This window comes from Loxodonta africana, chromosome 27, assembly GCF_030014295.1.
Source record: "Loxodonta africana isolate mLoxAfr1 chromosome 27, mLoxAfr1.hap2, whole genome shotgun sequence".
NCBI classification, from domain to species: domain Eukaryota; kingdom Metazoa; phylum Chordata; class Mammalia; order Proboscidea; family Elephantidae; genus Loxodonta; species Loxodonta africana.
In genome coordinates this window covers 36,909,001-36,930,241 of record NC_087368.1, presented here as the reverse complement: position 1 = coordinate 36,930,241, position 21,241 = coordinate 36,909,001, and the positions used below count along the sequence as shown (strand labels likewise).

The window sequence follows — 21,241 nt, the reverse complement described above, 5'->3', positions numbered from 1 at the left end:
GTGCTCATCTGGAGTGACACCTACAACCCTGTGAACATAACCAGTGCAGTGGAGTCACTTCCTCCTCTGTCGCTGTGCAGCAGGCTGGAATACAGTGTCAGCTCAGTAGGAACATGCTTTCGGGTCTGTCTCCCCCACTTCACCAAGAGCAAGGCCTGGGTCTGTACCGTAATACACTTCTGCGTCACCTGCACATACTTGTATGATCAGGACCTATAAGTCCCAATACAGTTAAAATATCATATAGGACATAAACAGTTCCTAGGTATTCATCAAACAGATTCATGTAACTAAGTGACAACCTGTTTCAATCCTCTTCTGGAAAGAAAAATAACTAAATAAACACACAAAACACCAACTGAACACTGAAAGAAACTAGACTGTGGCCAACCCCCACTGGGTCCCAATCCCCGCTCTCCACCTCCTGATGTCAGGGCTATAAACTATCACACTGCCGTCAGACAGCAAGAACAGACGGGACTGTCCGTCTGTCGGAGACCAGCTCAGCTCTGGATGTCTGTGTACTTCGACACTATGAGACGTATCTAGGCGTGTCCATATGGAACAATCTCCATTTATATTCTTAAGTGAAACAGAAAACCATACAGAGTATGCTGCCATTTTTTTTTTTTTTTTAAACTGGAAAGGAGAGGGATACGTATATTACAGGGAAATCTGTGACAGCCAGAACTTGACAGGACTGCCTTGTTTTTCTCGTTTTCCACCTTTGACAGGGTGGAGTCTTATCACTTTCCTATCTCGTTTTAGCAGAAAATAGTTGAGTTTTCCTTCTCTGACAGGTTTCTGCCTTACACAGGTTCTGGCTTTCACAGGTTTTACTGTGTATTTATACAGGCATAACATCTCTCAGAGGAGTCATAAGAAAATGGCAAGAAGGGGTTCCTTTTGGACCAGGGTCCTGGAGACTGGGGAATGAACTTTTTTTTCCTTTTTAACAGGCATTCTTTTTTAGAACAGTTTTAGATTCACAGAGAAACTGCAAAGAGAACTCCCACATACCCCGCACCAGTTCCTCTATTACCATCTTATGTGAGCATGGTGCTCCTGCCTAATTAGTGAACCAGGTGTCGATACACTGCTATTAACTGAGGTCTACCGTTAATTCAAAGGCCCTCAGCTTTCGCGAGTGCCTTCTGCTGCTCCAGAAGCCTACTCACAATCCCACGTCACACGTAGTCACATGTCTCCTCAGGCTCCGCTTGGCGGGGACCGTTTCTCAGACTTTCCTTGTTTTAGATGACCCTAACAGTTTTGAGCACTGGTCAAGTATTTTGTAAGATGTCCCTCTATTCAGATATGTCTGATGCTTTTCTCATGATTACATTGCTATTACGTATCGGGAAGAAAACCACAAAAGTTAAGACGCCACTTTTTCTCCTCATCAAGGGCATATAGTACCAACATGACTTACCTCCATGGATACTGAGAAGGCTTTTTACTATACACCAGTTTGTACCATTTTGCCTTTCATAAGTAAAAACAATCAATTTTCAGTACAGCCTGCAGTCTGGGTGACTACTTTTCCTGATCAATTCCCCAGATAATCCACGCTTCCCCTTTAAAATGAAAAGTGCACTCTGTACACCAGCTTCTGGGAGTTAGAGCTGAGGAACACTGTGGAGCCCAGCGGCTCACCGGGCAACAAGCCTTCCCGTTCTGTCCTCCCACAAGTCAGGGCAACCGACCTTGTCAGGGAGAAGATCTGTAAGTCAACACAGTCCTCAGTTAAAAAATCTTTCCCACTGTGCCACGACGACCATCGAGCAGCTCAGCAGTCACACAGGCTAAATCCTCCACCCACTCTGTGTCAAGACAGCCTGGTGCCATTTGTCACATGTCCCTGTTGCCCCATAGTCACACATTCCTCTTAAAATTAAGAGGAGTATCACAGCTGAGCTTGACTTTCTCACCAGTCAGAACACAAGTTTCTATCCGTTACATCTTTATTACTCACTGACAGGCACAGCTTATGGAAAACTTGAAAAAAGATCAAGAGAAGCAATCAGCCAAAGCCAAAGCTGGAAAATACCCTAACTTAGACATCTTAAACTGACCTAAAATACCAAGAATTTCTGCTACAGCTAACCTCTTTGCAACGGGAGAAAGACCTGAGTAGGCAGACACAGAGAGAAATACATCAGTCTAATTTAGAGAGCCTTCAATCTTGGTCAAAGCCTCCAAAGTCTAGAAGTTCAAGGGGAAAACAACATAGAGATGGAGGAAAATTATTTAACCTGATCCACCAGGCTAACAAAGAAATGGACCTGAAGTAACAAGTGGACTTTGAAGACATAAGTAGCTGAAAAACCTATTTTAAAAAATCCTTCTCTCATTTCCAATAAAACAACATTCTCCTAAGCCTACTGAAGCCTCAGTGCCTCTCAGAGTTGGTCACTGCTAAGGTGTAAGTAGCGGCTCTCAGCGCTGACTGCATGTTAGGATCCCTCCGGGAGCTTTTAAAAGCCCCAAGGCCCAGGCTCAGCCCAGATCAATTAAAGGAACCTCTGGAGGAGAACCCAGGCATCAGTACTTTGTCAAAATTCCCAGGTGACTCCAATGTGCAGCCAAGGTTGAGAGCTGTGATTTGAAGTGTGAAACAGAGAATGCCCATTCCAGGAACACGGCAGACTGCTAACAGAGAACTTCCATCACCACTACCCAGGTCCTTCCCCTAAAACCCAGCCTTCCTGGGCTGCAAACACAAAGAAGTGCTGGATTAACTGGGGGGCAGATCCCATACCTGAACATGAAATAAGGAAAGAAGTCCTCAAGGTTCAGAATTTAAGAGACACAAGAAACAAAGCAGCAAGCTATGGGGAGATTAAATGGGGATACTGCCCTAAATGCCTAGGGGGCTCAGGTTTTAAAATCCACACCTAGGTACTAGGTGGGTTTAAGGTTGGGGGCTAGCACTGACACCGCTTCATAAAGCCACAGTACAAGATATATTTACCAAACCGCTGAGTCATTTCTGACTCATAGGGACCCTATACAACAGAGCAGAGCTGCCCCATAGGGTTTCCAAAGAGTGGCTGATAGATTTGAACTGTTGACCTTTTGGTTATCAGCCAAGCTTTAACCACTGTGCAACCAGGGCTCCACAGCTAGTATGGCTATATTAAGATAAGACCATCAGTGAGACATCACTATACACCTACCGTTGTTATGTGCCATCAAGTCAGCTTTGACTCATAGCAACCCTATGGACAACAGAACAAAACACTGCCTGGTCCTGTACCATCCTCACAACAGTTGCTATGCTTTACCCCACTGTTGCAGCCACTATGTCAATCCACCTCACTGAGTGTCGTCTTCTTTTTCGCTGATCCTCTCTACTTTACCAAGCATGATGTCCTTCTCCCAGGGGCTGGTCCCTCCTTCTAAGGAGCATTCTGGCTGTACTTCTTCCAAGACAGACTTGTTCGTTCTTCCAGCAGTCCACGGTATATTCAATATTCTTTGCCAACGCCATAATTCAAAGGCATCAATTCTTCTTCCATCTTCCTTATTCATAGTTCAGCTTTTACATGCGTATGAGGTGACCGAAAATATACCATGGCTTGGGTCAGGCGCACCTTAGTTGCTTTTTAACACTTAAAAGAGGTCTTTTGCAGCAAATCTGCCCGATGCTATACAGCTACTGCGCCTATCAGAATGGCTAAAACCCACAACACTGACACCACCAAATGCTGGCAAGGACGTGGACAGTGGGAACGCAGACTGGTACGGCCACTTCGGAAGACAGCCTGGCAGTTCATTACAAAGCTAACACAGGCTTACCATAAACCCAGTAATTGCACTCCTAGGCATTTACCCAAACGAGATGAAGACGTAAGTCTACATAAAAGACCTGCACACTAATGTTTACAGCAGCTTTATTCATAATTGCCCAAAATCGGAAGAGCCAATAGATGAATGGGTAAACAAACTGAGGTACAACCATTCCACATCCATGGGGTATTATTCGTCAATAAGGAATGAGAATGAGCTATCAAGCTAAGAAAAGACATGGAGGAGCCTTAAATGCCTACTGCTATGTTAAAGAAGCTAGTGTGGAAAAGCTACATTCTGTATGACAACAACTCTACAATACTGTGGAAAAGGCAAAAATATAGACAGTGAAAAGATCACTGGTTGCCAGAGGGACAGGGATGAATCGCAGGAACACAGGGCATTTTTAGGGCAGTGAAACTATTCTGTATGGTACAGCAATAGTGGATACATGATATTATGTATTTGCCAAAACCCACAACACTGTACAACACAAAGAGTGAAGCCCGACGCAAACTATGGACTTTAATTAATAATAATATAGCAATGTTGGTTTATTAATAGTAATAACTGTACCACAGGAATGCAGGAAGTGAATAACAGGAGAAAAGGGGGAGGCTGCAGGGGGAACTTACGCTGGACAGCTTCCAATGCATCCTGTTAACTTGGTCCCCACTCAAAGGATGCTGATTTACTGTTTAGCTGACATGAGGGACCGTGTTGAATGTCCAAGCGCAGCACACGCTATCTCTAATAGGGTGTAAGGTAAGCCCAATAGGGTGCGAGGCCTCTTTTTTGATGGTGGTGGAGAACATGGGGAAAAGGCCAAAAAGACAGCAGTTTCCTTCAGCTGCCAGAGGGACTGAGCACTGTGCATCTGCCCAAGCAGGCCCTTGCATCTCGTCAGATCTAGCATCCACCCCGTGGGGAAGACGTACGATCAAACTCCAAGTCACAGCCTTTGACACTGAGGCTTCCAACTTACCAACCAACAGGACATCATCTGTATACTAAAAGCTGTGACACAAGACGGTAGAAGCATCTAGAATTTCAGATTAGGGTGTTGTCTAAAAAAAATCACCCACTTAAACTTGATCCTTCGGCAAACAGATAAGCAAACAAAAGCCCAGAAAAGTGACTAAAAGAAGACAACTACCAAGCTGCAACACTGAGGTTTCAATGAGTAATGAGAACATGGACTGAAAAACATAAGGGCCCATCTCCCCCCCGAAACACATACAAACAAAAAACCTTGACCAGGCTACTCTTAGAACAAGAGCATTAAAAAAAAAAAAAGATCAACATACAATATAGGTGAAATAAGTCATCTATAGATACACTCCACACAGGAAAAAATGAGTAATTCTTTCCAGTTGTCTAAATTTCCCAAACTGCTTAAGTCTTACAAAGGAAAATGACCTCTTTTTTCATGGGGATGAAGGAGAGCAACTGACTCCAAGGAAGAATAAATAAACTAGGAACCCTGAGGGTATACTCTTACGACAGCAAGAGAATTCATCTAAAACTGTACCTAATCAATTTTTTTGTATCCAGTTAAAATAATGTGTTATTTATTCTATATAAGGGATAGGGCCAAAGAGTAAAAATTTGGGCGACCAGCAGCACGCCCGCCATCCTGAACAGGCAAAGGCCCACCACCTTCTGTGATATAGGAACTAACTCCCTGTCTTTAAGCTATCTCCTTACTGAGGTATGTTTACTGCTTCTGGCCAAGATAAGAAAAATCCGAGGCCGGGCTGGCAGGTCACAGAACCAGTTAAGACCAAATCTGGCCCTTCTGACACTTGCAGAATCATTAACCTCTGCCCCCCACCCCCGCCAATCCTCTGGGTGACCCCTGAACTGTTCTCCCACCACATGGAACCAAACTTCATCAGCCCATGATTGGGGGAAGGCTTTCAGAAGCAAGGGATCTGAGCCTAAGACTGAGTTTGAGAGACCCCCCCTTTTTAGACTGAGCAAGGACAGAAAGGCCAGGCTGCCCTGGGAATGCCTTTCCAGGCCAGACCAATCAGCAAGCTAGCCCCACCTCGAGGTGTTCCTGAAGACCCCAGACCCGATTTACTTCACCCATAGAAACCCCCTGAGCTATTCTGGGAGGCATCTTGGCGAGAAAAGTCATGGTGTGGTCTTCTGCTTGGCCAACCAAACATAGCTGCTGCTTTCGCTTTCACCCGTTTCACGTCTCTATGGCCACACGGAGCAGGCCTGGAACGGTCTCGTTACACTTGGGAGTATACTTCCAGCACTGTAAAGAGGAAAAGGCACCCTGAAAAACAGAGGACCCCAGTCTTCTGGATGGTCGTAACCCTATGGATACATTCCTCGGTAACAGTAATTAACATAACCCAGTTAACTACCTCAGCCCTGATTCCACGTTCACCAGGCAATCTTCTGGGGGAAAAATACTGCTATAAGACTGTTAACTGCCCCCTTCTAGAATTAAAGCATACACACACACACAAATGTGACATTTTAACTGAGAACATGACCACTCAGAAGAAAGGTAACGTTTCACAGCCTTCGAAGCAGGTTAGATATGACCACTGTGATTTACACTCTAACCACTATGTGAACAAAAGTGTCATGTGAACAAAACTACTTCCAAGCTGTTCCCTCAACACAGGTTTTCTCAACCCCGGCACTACTGACATTTTGGGCCGGATAATTCTTGGTCATTGGGGGCTGTCCCCTATCCCCTAGATTCCAGGAACACCCCACCCCTCTGTTGCGACAACCAAAAATGTCTCCAGACATTGTCACATGTCCTTTGGAGAACCACTGCTAACTGGAAGTGGCATAACCTTTATTTCCCCTTTCCCCACTTCACTGAAATGTGGATGTGGGAGTAAGCCATCTTGGACCATACAGACAAAAGCAACAACTTACAGAGAGAAGAGCAACAAAACAGAAGACGCCTGAGCCCGACTCCATGAAGCTGCCACACTGAGTCGATGTCACTTACGCCCAGACTGTTTTGTGAGGAAGGCAATCTTCTACAGCCACATACATCAGGGGCTGACAAACTACAGCCCACAGGTGGAAACGTCCAACTGCCTGTTTTCAGACAAAACACAGCCATGCACGTTCACTTACTAATTATCTGTGGCTACTTTCATGATACAAAGGCAACAGAGAACATCTGGCCTGCAAAACCTAAACTATCTCCTGGCTAGTCCTTTACAGAAAAAGGCTGTGATCTCTGGTACAGATAACACCTAGCACTCACCGATACTGGTGTGCTGGGCACTATTCCAAGTGGCCTCCTCTTCTAACTTTAAAAGTGGAAGTGAGAGTCATTATCAGCACCGACAGCCCAGGACTAATTCCTGAGGTCAGACATACCTCCACCCTCCAATCCTTCTACCAACTCTGCCACAGCACTCCCTACTTCTCTGCTGGGTTCAATGACCCACTGCAATGGCCCAGAGAACTCATGGACCATCCTCAAGATTATGGGGTTTATTAGGAAGTAACAGGTTACAATTCAGGCTCAGGAACACACAGAACACAGTTCTTCCATCAGTTCTTCTCAGACGTGCCCGCAGGCAGGCCCCTCCCTGGACCTTGGCCTCGAGGCCTCACCTCTGCCCTGCTCTGGCTAGTGTCACAAATCTCTTCAGCTCTACAGATAGGTGCCTGGGGGCACTCCCCCTGCCAGTAAGCCTCAGCCAGAAGGTGCTCAGCTCTCTAGCTCCACAGGTCGACAAGCCTAGCTCCACTGACAAGAGCCTGGAGGCATCCCACTCTGTCAGCAAGCCTCCTGCCCAAAGGTGCTCAGCTTTCTCACTCCATGTGTCAGGAAGCCCACCTTGCCATCTCCCGGTTCTGCTGCCGATGTTTCTCTGCCACTGCTTCCCGTCGCCTCCGGACTTACAGCTCTCTGTCTCCTAGATCTAGGAGGTTATCAATGTAGGGATCCCAGGTCCAAAGGCGGCACTCCACTCACGGCTCTTCTTTCTTGGGGTAGTGACGTCCCTCCCTGTCTGCTCTGGGATGGATCGTTTCAAGCTTAGCAGGATGGCAAAAATGACCAATCCCCTCGTCAGTGTTCCATATGCCTTATTTGCATGGTCTCACCCCCACGAGAGTGCCATGTACCTTATCTGCATTGTTAGCAAGCTGTCCAATTCCCTTGGTGGACCACAAACACCTTATTTGCATGGTCCAATGCAATCATTTGGTGGCAGTAATAAGACCATGGCAAGAGAGGCTGTATAAAAGCAATCCATTGCACCACAGTTATACATATTACCTCATTTAATCTTTGCAACTACTTTATGAGATAGATACTACTATCATTCTCATCTTACAGATGAGAAAACCAAAGCAAAGACGGGTTAAGTAACTTGCCAAAGGTCTCCCAGGTAGTAAGTAACAGAGATAGGATCTGAACCTTTGAAGAAAAAATAAAAATCCCAGAGGACGATGTTCATCACAATGCTGAAAACAACGTAAATATAAAATATTTGGACAACTGTCACATATGTCACATAACCACCTCTAACGTTACATACTAATGATCCAAACTCAGGAACAAAATAGATTTAAATAAAATGGTGGTGCTATTCCAAATCTAGAGACTAGTTCTGGACCCAAACGAGATGGCATAGGCTCATTTTTCCCTGCTTCTCCCTCTTAAATACAACTGAAATTACCAGAAATAACTGAACGATCATAAAAGGACTTAAAAGAAGAAAGAGGAGGACAGAGTGACTAGGAACTTCGGGATTTGAAGAATGGCCTTGCAGTAAGTCCCCTGGGATTCCTTTTAATCTCACGTATCCCACATTGGGCACTAGAGTCCTGCAACCCAGAACCATCAACAGGCATAGACAAAAAAAAGCCACCAAGAAAAGCCTGTTCCCTTTGTCCAAAGGGTAAGCCTAGCAGAGACCCAGGAGACGCCGCCCCCCACCTCCATACCTGGAGTTGCAGGAAGGCCCCCTATGCCTGAGCCAGCAGTTTCAGTGAAGACCAGATGTGAAACTCTATCCCTCAACCCACTCCCAGTGCAGCAGGCAACCTCACACTGCCCACACCAGCAGCACCAGCAGGCCCAGCCAGCATCTCCCAACTCTTCATCCAGCAGCACCTTCCATCCTCACAGGGAGTATTAGCAGAGATTAAGTGGGAGCCCCACTGTTGTCAGGCAGCCACATGGTGGGTATGGGAAAGCACTCACCATTCCACAGGCCCAGGTCTGACCTTCTACATGGCGGCGCCAGGCCTGGGGACGTGCACCTACGCTTACATATGGCAACAGCAGGGGTCTAAGGGGAGCCCCAGCAGTGCCAGGTGAACCACGTAGAGCAGAACAACAATCAAATTTTCACTGGAGCCACAGTCCACAAAAAGTAGAGCAATTGCCAGCTGAGTAGATAATTTTAAATGGGATCAAGAGTCTCCTAACAAGAAAGGATCTTTCATTGAGCCTTCAGAGAGGGTATGGCCCTGCCAACACCTTGAATTTGGACTTCTAGCCTTCAGAACTGTGAGACAATAAATCTCTGTTGTTTTAAACCATCCAAAATACAAACAAAAAAAGAGTCTAGTATCCAAAATGTTCATGATCTAACTAAAAAAAAAAACGACAAACAAAACACTCGTCATACCAGAAACCAGGATAAACTTAAAGAAACTTAAAGAAAAGACAATTATCTGATGGCAACACTGAGATGAACCAGAGGCTAGAATTACCTGAGAAGAATTTTAAAACAGCCATCATAAAAATGTTTCAACATGCAATTATGAATTCTCAAATGATAAATTGAAAATCTCAGCAAATAAGCTATAAAAACAGAACCAAATGAAATTATAGCACTGAAAAATTACAGTAACAAAAATTAATAAGAAATCACTGGATGGGTTCAACAGCAGAATGGAGATGAGACAGAACAGAATCAGTGAACTTGAGACCACTTCAACAGAATTTACTTAATCTGAACAATAGAGAGAAAAGAGACTCAAAAAAAAAAAAAAAAAAACCCCAGAGCCTCAGGAACTCTGGCACAGTAACAGAAGATCCAACATTTGTATCATCGGAGCTCCAGGAGAGGAGAGCGTGTGGGGCTGAAAAAGTACTCAACAAAATAATGGCTGAAAACTTCCCAAATTTGATGAAAGACAGAAACCTACAGATTCAAGACGCTTAGCAAGCCCCAAATAAGATAAATCCAAATAAATACACATCAAGGCACATCATAATTAAACTTGCGGAAAGCAAAGACAAAGATAAATATCTTGAAAGTAACCAGAGAAAAACAACATATTATCTATGCAGGAACACCAATTCAAATGACAGCAGACTTCTCATCTGAGATCATGGAGACCAGAACCAAGTCGCGTTATCTTCCAAGTGCTGGAAAAAAAGAAGTGTCAACCATGAATTCTATACCCAATGAAAATAGTCTTCAGAAATGAAGGGAAAATGAAAAGATACTCTCAGATGAAGGAAGACACAATCCAGGGACTAAACATCTGGACAGCACAGAACCTATCGCCATGTGAATTCCTGCAAATCTGTCCTCAGGGACTCAACAGGTCTGGATAGCCAGTAATACCTGAATGATGAAATGTTACACAGCTCTCAAAATGTTAGTTCACAAAAAGCTTTTAATAATTAGGGAAAATGTTCAAGACACAGTGCAAAACTAATTAAAAAAGTAGCAGACAAAATTATATTTACAGTATTATTTTAAATATTCTTTTTTCAAAACACATAAAAGAAATTGGAAAGCAATATTCCAGAGTGTTATCAGTGACTATCTCCTGGTAGCAACTTATGGATTTTTCCTGTTTTTGTATTTTCCAGTTTGACTAAAGTACACACTTGACTCTTTTTAAATGCTTAATAGCAGAGTAATAAAGCTTAACCTAACCGCAATGTACTGAAACTAGTGATACTGACAAAGAGCCATGAGAACGCTGAGAGATCATGATTAATTGTGCAGGAGGCCGGGGAACGGCCTCAACGACATGACAGAGCACATCACCTGCCACTGCACTGATCCCACAAAGAGTGCTGTTGTTCACACACCTGTGATTCTGTCCATTCTTATGCAGGTACTCCAAGCCTTCCACCACTTCTCCGAGGACGATGGCAACGGTGGGTTCAATGACATGATAGAGCACATCACCTGTCACTGCACTGATCCCACAGAGAAGAATGCTGCTGCTCACATACCTGTGAATCTGTCCGTTCTTATGCAGGTACTCCAAGCCTTCCAGCACTTCCTTGAGGATGGTGGCAATGGTGGGCTCATCCAGGACTCCACTTTTGTGTTCTCCCTTTGCCACAATGTGCTTAATAATGTCCAGAACAGACCCTGGAGGCAGAAGACACGGTTTCCCATAAATGTTTAATTCATTCAATACAATTCAGAGTAACTTTAGAGTCAAAACACATGCAAACCTTTTCATAAACTTAACTGTGTAAGAAAGAAAGGAAAAAATAGCATATAGGAAATGCAAAGCTTAAAATTAATAATTTATTTCCAATTTCCATCTTAAGCAGAAAGCATTCTGTTAATACCCAGATAACAGTGCTTCCTCAGCATCTTCTTCAGACTTCTAATGAGAACTTGGAAGACGTGGCAGGGGGTTTTTAACTACCTCTGAAGAATCCCTAGGGAAACCATGCTCATCAACAACACTTTACTGTAAGATACCGCAAACCAATGTAGGCTTCCAACATCAGATTAGAGAATGCAGTGCTGTACTGATAAAGATAGAAAAATACTGAAATGAAGATCAGATTAGAGAAGAAATACTTGGAAAGTAAAGATTGTATCTGTATATAAGCTAACTTAAGGGCTAAAATTATTTAGATTAATAAATTATAGAAATAAAATCAGGCAAAGAAAAATACGAAAAGAATAAAAATGGCAGTTGTGTTTAAACGACAGCCCAGATACAGCAGTAACTATTTTCACAATTGCTCTATCAACCCCACCCTCCCAGGACAGGAAGCAACGCTCCTACTGAAGATGGGAAGGTGGGACCCTACATCGTAATTAAAATCACAGCACAATGACTGCCAAAACTGATGACCATAATAAAACGTTTTGCTAGAGATTCAAAAGATTTCCGACAGTACAAGAGCCCATCGAGGTCAGAGATGCAAAACGAAACAATCTCCGATACCAGAAACTGTGCGAAGACGTACGGAACGGAGGGCAGCGCAAGGTGGCGGCGTAAGCAGTCGCGCGCTCCCATCCCCCACAACAAATCTAGAAGACAACATGCAAAAATAAGTGGAATTGACAGTCTAAACACCAGTCAAAGGATGGGAGCATCAATGTGAGCACTGCATCAGGAACACTGGCAACATATTAAAGAACAGTGGGTGAGCAACGGTTCTCCACCTGTCCACACCCACCCCGCCCCAGCTCGGCATGGCTATCTTGGGGCAGCTGCAGTGACTGGTACCCCCAGGCAGGCAGTCTCTGTTGGAGCAGAACAGCCACCACCTCCAGGTAAGGAGGCTGGCAGTGAATCACTGATGGTGGCCCCACAATAAGACAGCCTAGTGGTGAAGCAGCGACGGTGACGCTCCCAGGCACGGACCCTGGTGGTGATATGCAACAGCTGTTGTCTCCAGGTGGGGAGTCTGCCGCTAGAGCTACACAGCCAGCACTCCCAAGCAGGGAATCTTGTGGTGCATCTGTGATAGCTACCACAGCCAGACGGGCACGGCCAGCAGGGCATGGCCAGCGTGTCAGAGCCACGGGCCCCAGTGGAATCCTAATAGTGAAGCAGCCACAGCAGGTGCTCCAAGGCACAGCCAGCACCCCTACTCAGGTAACCTAGTGGTGAGACACTAACAGCCAGCACCCCCAAACAAGGAAACCAGTGGTGAAGTGGCCAAGGCACATGCACCAAAGTGGGGAGCCTGTGTTGAAACACAGAACTATAGCATACAAATCAAAAAACCAAACCCAGTGCCATCGAGTCAATTCCGACTCATAGCGACCCTATAGGACAGAGTAGAACTGCCCCACAGAGTTTCCAAGGAGCTAAAATAAAAATAACAAAGAAAAGCAAAACCTAGAGAAATGGAAGAAGCTGGTTTCCATAGTTACCACAGTAAAATAGTTAAACGTCCCAGTTTCAACAAAATATTACAAGGCATATGAAGAAAGAGGAAAGAATGGCCCATGCAAAAGACTAAAAAATGACAGAAACTGTCCCTAAGGAAGAACAAACAGTGAACTTACTAGGCAAAGACTATAAAACAACACGTGACTATTAAGGTTGTGTGTCAACTTGGCTGGGCCAAGTTATGATATAGTTTGGCAGCCAAGTAATGATGTAATCACCTATACGACGAGATCTGATGTGATCACCTATATGACCAGATCTGACGTGATGTAATCACCTATACGACGAGATCTGATGTGAGGTGATCACCTATATGATGAGACCTGATGTGATGTGATCACCTTCATGATAGGATCTGCTGTGATGTAATCACCTATACGACGAGATCTGCTGTGATGTGATCACCTATATGACATCTTATGTGATGTGATCACTTATATGACGAGATCTGATGTGATGTGATCACCTGTACGATGAGATCTGCTGTGGTGTGATCATCTGTATGACGAGATCTGATGTGATCACCTATATGACGAGATCTGCTGTGATGTGATCACCTATATGACGAGATCTGATGTGATGTGATCACCTGTATGACGAGATCTGATGTGATGTGATCACCTGTATGATGAGATCTGCTGTGATGTGATCACCTATATGACAAGATCTGATGTGATCACCTGTATGACAAGATCTGATGTGATCACCTGTATGACGAGATCTGATGTGATGTGATCACCTGTATGAGATCTGCTGTGATGTGATCACCTATATGACAAGATGATATGATCACCTATACAATGAGATCTGATGTGATGTGATCACCTATATGACAAGATCTGATGTGATCACCTGTATGACGAGATCTGCTGTGATGTGATCACCTATATGACAAGATCTGATGTGATATGATCACCTATACGATGAGATCTGATGTGATGTGATTACCTATACGAGATCTGATGTGATCACCTATACGAGATCTGCTGTGATGTGATCACCTACACAATGAGATCTGATGTGATCACCTATATGAGATCTGATGTGACGTGATCACCTATACGACGAGATCTGACGTGATGTGATCACCTGTATGACGAGATCTGATGTGATGTGATCACCTGTACGACGAGATCTGATGTGATGTGATCACCTATATGACGAGATCTGATGTGATGTGATCACCTTCATGATAGGACCTGTTGTGATGTGATCACCTATATGACGAGATCTGATGTGACGTGATCACCTGCATGATAGGATCTGCTATGAGTAGCCAATCAGTTGAAAAGGAGCTGCCTTGAGGGTACGGCCTGCATTCAGCATAGGTCGACTTTCTGGCAAGGCTTGCAGGCTCGAGCTCCAGATCTTGTACCCGGCTCCTGTTCATCTGACCTCTGGTTCTTGCGGCTTGAGCTAGCAGCTTACCTGCCCATCTTGGGACTTCGTCAGCCTCTACAGCCTGTAAGCAAGAGGTCTGCTGTCTGACCTGCCAATCTTGGGTTCACCAGTCCCGGCAGCTACACGAATCAGGAGAAGCCTCCAGTCTGACCCACAGACTTGAACTTTCCAGCCTCTAAAACTGCATGAGCCATTTCCTTGATATAAACCTCTCGCTCTCTCTAAATGTATATATATCATATACACACACACACACACACACACACACACACACACACACACAGACGCTTCACTGGTTTTGCTTCTCTAGAGAACCCAGCCTCAGACACAACGGTACTTAAATATGCTCAAGGAGCTCAAGAAAAACATGAACAAAGAACTAAAGGAAATCAGGAATACAGTCCAAGAACAAAACAAAAATTCCAATAAAGAGACGGAAATTATAAAAAAGAACCAAACAAACTCTGAAGCTGAAAAGTACAGTAATGGAAATGAAAAATCACTGGAGAGGCTCAACAGTAGATTTGAACTGGCAGAAGAATCAGCAAACTTGAAGATAGGGCAATTGAGATTACAGGCAGTCCCCGGGTTACAAACATCTGACTATGTACAACCACAGTCACAAACCAACCCCACAAAGCCTACTGTATTAAAAACTCGCGGCACATACAATGGCTCATAACAACAAACGGGTGCTACTTTGCAAAGTGCATCAAAACATCGTTATTATCATTACTGATTACGTTAAAGACGTTTTAGCGTGCCTGGAAATGTTTAATGTTTTTTACGCACAGAAAGGTACGCTATACACTAAGACAAACATCTCACTAACTGATATTAGATACAAACCATACCTAGCCGTTCCCAATTTACGTACAAATTCAACTTAAAAAAAGATTTAGGAATGGAACTCATTTGTAATCTTGGGACTGCCTGTATCAAGTCTGACAAGCAAAAAGGACCGATATTTTACAATCGCACTTACATGAAATACCTAGAAAAGGCAAATGTATAGAGACTAAAGTTTATTAATGGTCATGGGGGCGAGGAGGGAGGGGGGAGGGGGGCAGGAGCTGATTCCTGCTAATGGAGTCGAGATAATTTGGAAATGAATAGTAGTAACGGTTCCACAACATGATGAATAAAATCAGTGCGCTGCATTGAACACGTAAAAAACGCCAAAATGGCAAATGTTTTGTTATATATATTTTTACCGCAATAAAAAAAGACAAAAAAGTCTGGAACATAACATAGGCTGCACTGAAGAGACTCAATACCCACTTCTTGACACAATACCTCAATGATCAAGACTCAAATCAAAACAACTACTTACAGGCTTCTTTTGAAAACTTACCGTTAGGTACTTTTATTTCACACTCTTAAAAAGAAACAATGTACTGCCAAACACACGGAAAGAAGTCGTCTAACTAGATTCCTCAAAAACATGGAGGACTGAACACACATTTATTTTGGCTCCCACTAGAAATCCACTAACTTGATAAACTGGTATTAAAAAAAAAGCATAAACATAAGAGAGAAGTGAACAACTTTTTAGAAGAAGTAAAGCAGAAAAAGAAAAGGTAACTGACTAAGCAATCTGAAACTGCAGTGCTTATACAGAGAAGTATGCCAATTAGAAAAAAGTGGACCCTCACCTAGGGCTCCAGAAAGACTCAGAACTATAGACACCAAGTACCACGTAAGAGGAAGTGAGGTAAGACTGAAACAAAGGCTGAAAACAGGAAAACTGGTTCAAAGTCTATATGAGAATAAGATTCCCTGATCCTTCCTCCTCCCCTGGTCCCCAGTTCTAGAAGGAGATAGATTGTTTACTCTCTGGAGACAATGAACCAGAGAAGGTACAGAGTCCAGATAGCTTTTCCTAACACATAATTACACTGGGTTCTCTTCCTCTCTCCAAGAAGGCAACATCTGAATACCCACAGATCAAGTTTCATGTTTTTAACGTAAAGGATGCACATTCTTACTGGAAATTAAAAGTTAACTCAATTTATTCATTCAGCAATTGAGTAAGCCTTATTATACCCAAGCTCTAGGGCTGAGTGCCACAGGATATGCCAAGACATATATGACACAACTGCTGACTTTAAGGGTACTTCCAGTCTGGTAGATCAAAGAAATGAAACACCAAAGATCTTGTTGTTTTTGAGGTAGAGTTGATTTTGACTCACGGTGACCCCGTGTGTGCAGAGTAGAACGGCTTCACAGTGTTTCCAAGGCTGTGACCTTTGAGAAGCAGATCGCCAGGCCTGTCTTCCAAGGTGCCTTTGGGTGGGTTCAAACCACCAACCTCTGGGCTAACAGCTGAACACTCAACCATTCATGCCACCCAGGGTCTTCCACTAAGATCTTAGGGCATGTGAAAAAATTAAGTCTGTATTTTCAAAGGGCTCGAAGAAGGAACGGGTGCCATGAGCTCCTTTTCAAAAACTTAGAAGGTTTTCACTGATTTCCCATCACCCAATGATCAATAAGGACACTGAAGCACTGGACATCCCGGTCTATATCCAGAACATTCTGAACAAGGCTTCCCCTGGCCTAACAGTTTCTCTTCAATTTTGGTCTCCTCCCAACAGTATAACTTACAAGTGGAGGGATTAATGTGCCACTAAAGCCTTTGCCCTTAACTGACAAATATTTATCTGGAAGGTTCCCCTTCTTTTCCATGTTATTTCCTTTGCATTTTGCAGCATCTAACTCAGCCATGGCGTATGCAATCTACCCTCTTCAAATATCAGAGTTACACAGGGTAGTTCATATCAACTAAGGGAAAGGCACAGTGCTTAAGAGCTCAGCTGCTAACCAAAACGTCAGCAGTTTGAATCCACCAGCCGCTCCTTGGAAACTCTTTATGAGGCAGTTCTACTCTGCCCTATAGGGTCGCGATGAGTCAGAACCAACTCAACAGCAAAGGGTATATTTTGCTCTAAGGGAAAGGTGAAAGTAAAATATGCTAAGCAAAAGGAGACTGTAGGCTATCACTGGACAACTCAAATTAATGCCTAAAGAAAGGTAGAAGTAATGAGTGGAAGTCCGTAACAGTGTGTTACAGACTGAATCATGTCCCCCAGAAATGTGTGTCAACTTGGCTAGGCCATGATTTTCAGCATTGTGTGGTTGTCCACCATTTTGTAATCTGATGTGATTTTCCTATGTGTTATAAATCCTACCTTTATGATGTTAATGAGGCAGGATTAGAGGCAGTTATGTTAACCAGGCAGGACTCAATCTTCAAGATTGGGTTGTGTCTTAATCTCTTTTGAGATATAAAAGAAAGGAGCAGAGAGACAGCGGGACCTTATACCACCAAGAAAGTAGTGCCAGGAGTGCAGCATATCCTATGGACTAGGGGTCCCCGCGCTGAGAAGCTCCTAAACCAGAGGAAGACTGACTCCCCCAGAGTCAACCAAGAGAGAAAGCCTTCCCCTGGAGCTGATGCCCTGAATTCAGACTTCTAGCCTCCCCAACTCTGAGAGAATAAATTTCTCTTCGTTAAAGCCATTCAGTTGTGGTATTTCTGTTACAGCAAGCAGCACTAGATGACCAAGACGCAGTGCACACAGTATTACGTCTTTGGGCACGATCTGGAAGAAATATTCTACAGCAATAATCAGTTTTCAAATTTTAATATATGCAGGATTACTTGGCAAGACAGTTATGAATGCAGGTTCTCAAACCCTACAGAATGTTACTCAGGACATGTGAGGTAGGACTCAACAAACTGCATCTTAAACCCCTCCCCTCTTGCCTAAACATCCAAAGCTGCTCACTGTTAATACCAGGTATTTCACCTGGGTCTTGTTTATACCAAAGAAGTTCCCATACCTTTTATCTCTTAGAAGACAACAAAGTTTAGGGCATTCTTTAAGAACAAAATAATTCACTATGTAAGACAATAAATTTAAATTAGATTTCTGCATTTCTACACTTCATCTTTTTAAGTCTTACGGATATATCTTTCTCTTTTCCTCTCAGAACCTTTCTTAATTATTTTTATTTAAAAAAAAAACCTTACAGTGTACTTTGATGGTAATAAATTGTGGAAATAGCGATGTACATCAAAAGTGCTCCCAATTTCTAAAGATTAACTTTCTGTTAGTAATTTTAGTAAATCTCACATTCACCGTCAGGGTTTTAGTTAGCAAAAGATAAGAATATTACTGTTATAAAGAAGTATTACAAAATCATTAATATTGAGACACTGAGTTAAACTTACTTTAACCATGATGCACACCTGGTTGACAAGTGTAAGTTGCTTTTCATTTTGGAATTTAATCAGCTTGAAGCTGCTAAATCAAAAACATACTTTTGTTTTTAAATCTTTCAGCTGAAAAGCTGATGGAAAAGATGGCGCTTAGTACACATTTCAGTTAACTATGGCTATTTACGTTTTTTAATAGTCAAGTGAGCCCTTGCTTATTGGTAAGGCACGTTCTCTCCTCTCACAACCTCTCTGTTCCGGGTCTGATCTCCTCTCAGTTCCCAAGAGACACCACACGCCTCCATCCTGCCCCCAGACCCTTTTCTGCAGTGCTCCCTCCACCTGGATTGCTCCTTCAGTCCTTCCCAGTACCACCTCTACCCCCATTTCGCTTGGCCAGTTAGGTCTCAGCTGAACACTGCCTCCTGAGGTAAGCCTTTCTTAACCCCACCCCTTCCATCCTCCCTCAAAAGGTTAAGTTCTCCTGTTACTTCCTCCCACAGCACCAGATAGATACTTCTCCACAGCACTCTACAGAGGAAAAATTACTTAATTATAACTTTTCCCTATTCAGTACAAGGTCCATGACAGCAAGGAACCGACAGTTTGATTAGCAATGTATTGGTGATTAATAAGTATCTGATAATTAGCATTTTAATTGAGCTAGAATCCTGACACAACTTCCCATTACATTAAAAAAAAAAATTTTAAGTTGTGCTTAGCTCTAGCTTGTTTTCTAAACTGTTTAACACAGTTCTTCAGTTTAAATGTTTATTCACTTTATAACAATAAAAGGAGGATTTCATCATTCTAAAAATGAAGCAAAACATATTAATATTTTTAAAACTTTAGATATAATGATTATGCTGACTCATAAGATATACGTAACTACAAAAAGTTATACATGGAACGTGTCTGAAAATTTTTCCGCTAGAAAAACTGGACATTGTCCCAGAAAATCTAAGACCAAAAGACACCCCTTCTCCCCAGCTACACGTCCTGCTCCTTCTGTGACCACAACATATACACACTGAAAGATGAGTAAGGATTCTTTTAGGAAAAAAAAAGTCATTCTGCTTAAGAATAGCAGAAAGGATGGACTCGCATACAGGCATGGATGAGAGAATTAAGCAAACAATTTATTCCTATTAATCAGAGAACTTTTTTGCAAAACATTAAAAACTTTGGATTATACATTTTTATAAATTACAAGTAAAATTACGCTATAGGTGATCAAGAACGAAAGATACAGTATTACCTAATATTCCCATATCTGTCCATACTGAAAGAACCATGCTTGACCACCATCTTGAAAGGTGGTTGGTGTTAGCAAGGCTTCCAACCATCATATGAACAGGGTCTTTAACAAAGCAATCCAGTTTCTCCAGTGTGTCACTAATGGGATTAAAACAAAAAGGTGATTCTGGCTACACTGAAAAGCATCAAAGAGCAAGGGATTTGTTTAATAAGTATTTAATAATTAATAGTTAATATTACTAATGTCTACAATTGCTTGTACACCTGCTACATGTCAGCACAGTAGTAGGTGCCTCATACACATGTACATCGTCTCCCGGGCTCCTCATAAATACCTGGGAATGCAGAAAGGTGTCCTCAACTAACAGACAGGTAAACAGGTTCACAGGGTGGAAGGAGTTTGCCCAATGACACATAATTTCTAAGAAGGGAAGCTGGATTTAATTCTAAAGCCCATAGCCTTTCCTTTGCGGCCTCTCTGGGGAAGCAGGGTGTTCAGTGAGATACAGTATTAAAATTGCAAACTAAACAAACACAGATTCTCTTTTCCTGAACCCTACATTCTAAAATGGAAAACAATGTTCTCCCACAAAATACACGCGCAAACCCACACCAAGAAGCGCCGTGATGACCAGGCCAGGCGGCTCCATCGCTTGCTAGTCCTGCCAGCCCTGCCCTATGACTCAAATCCATGCCTTGGCAGAACAGCTGATTTACTACATACTACAGGCCTTCAAGTAATTAACAAAATGTTCACTCTATACCTGCCAAGGTTCCACTGTTTGTAACCAGCAATACTTAATGTTTATCGTAAGGACTAAACAAGAAATAATTATACATTACAGGATAAAGCCCATAAATAATATGGGGGATAAAGATTTTCCATGTAAGGGAAGAGAGATTAATGTATAATATTGAAGAAGTTTGTTTTAAAGCCTTAAAGTTAAATTTTAATTGGAAATATTACTGTCAAATCATGATTTCTTAAAAAAAAAAACCCTACCTCCAAGCTCCATCAGCCAAGAAAAGTCTAGAAGCATTAACACCGTAGCAGCGATAAGCACCGCCAGCATCCAAGCTATGCTTTCTAAATACCATTCCCTCAGAGAACTGGCTGATTCTGCTCTGGGAAAAGGAATATAAAAGTTAGCCTAGAAAATCTTAAACTAAAAAACAACACAGTAATCAAAGATTGATGGGTTCAGGTTAAAAAGACGTCAGCGTGAGCTGGAAGTGACTCCCAGTGACAAAATTTTCTACGACTTGAGCATCAAAAATAGAGTATACTGAACAGAAAGACGCTGAGCATATAAAAATCCCTGAGTCCATAACGATACTCAAAAAAATGAAAGTCCTATCCACCTGAAGCCCACCGGGGGGGCTTCATTTGCGACCACTGGAAATGACTATTAGGCCAACACTTTAGTCTGAAAATTGGTACTTAAA

The 21,241-nt window shown here is 42.9% G+C and overlaps 1 protein-coding gene and 1 long non-coding RNA gene across 6 annotated transcripts in view; both read right to left on the bottom strand.

Annotated features, from left to right (window-relative positions):
* The window catches only part of OXSR1 (oxidative stress responsive kinase 1), a 107,432-nt gene that overhangs the window by 49,400 nt on the left and 36,791 nt on the right, over positions 1-21,241 (bottom strand). For all 5 annotated transcript variants that reach the window (XM_064277493.1, XM_064277495.1, XM_023554831.2 and 2 more), the window contains one exon: positions 11,000-11,141. In XM_064277493.1, coding sequence (XP_064133563.1) covers positions 11,000-11,141 — 142 coding nt within the window. The remainder of the gene's footprint in view (positions 1-10,999; positions 11,142-21,241) is intronic.
* On the bottom strand, positions 847-10,993 carry LOC135228772 (uncharacterized). The gene is made up of 2 exons (XR_010319616.1): positions 6,703-10,993; positions 847-6,061 (listed from the first exon to the last, which is right to left on the bottom strand). It is a non-coding gene; the product is annotated as an uncharacterized LOC135228772 (long non-coding RNA).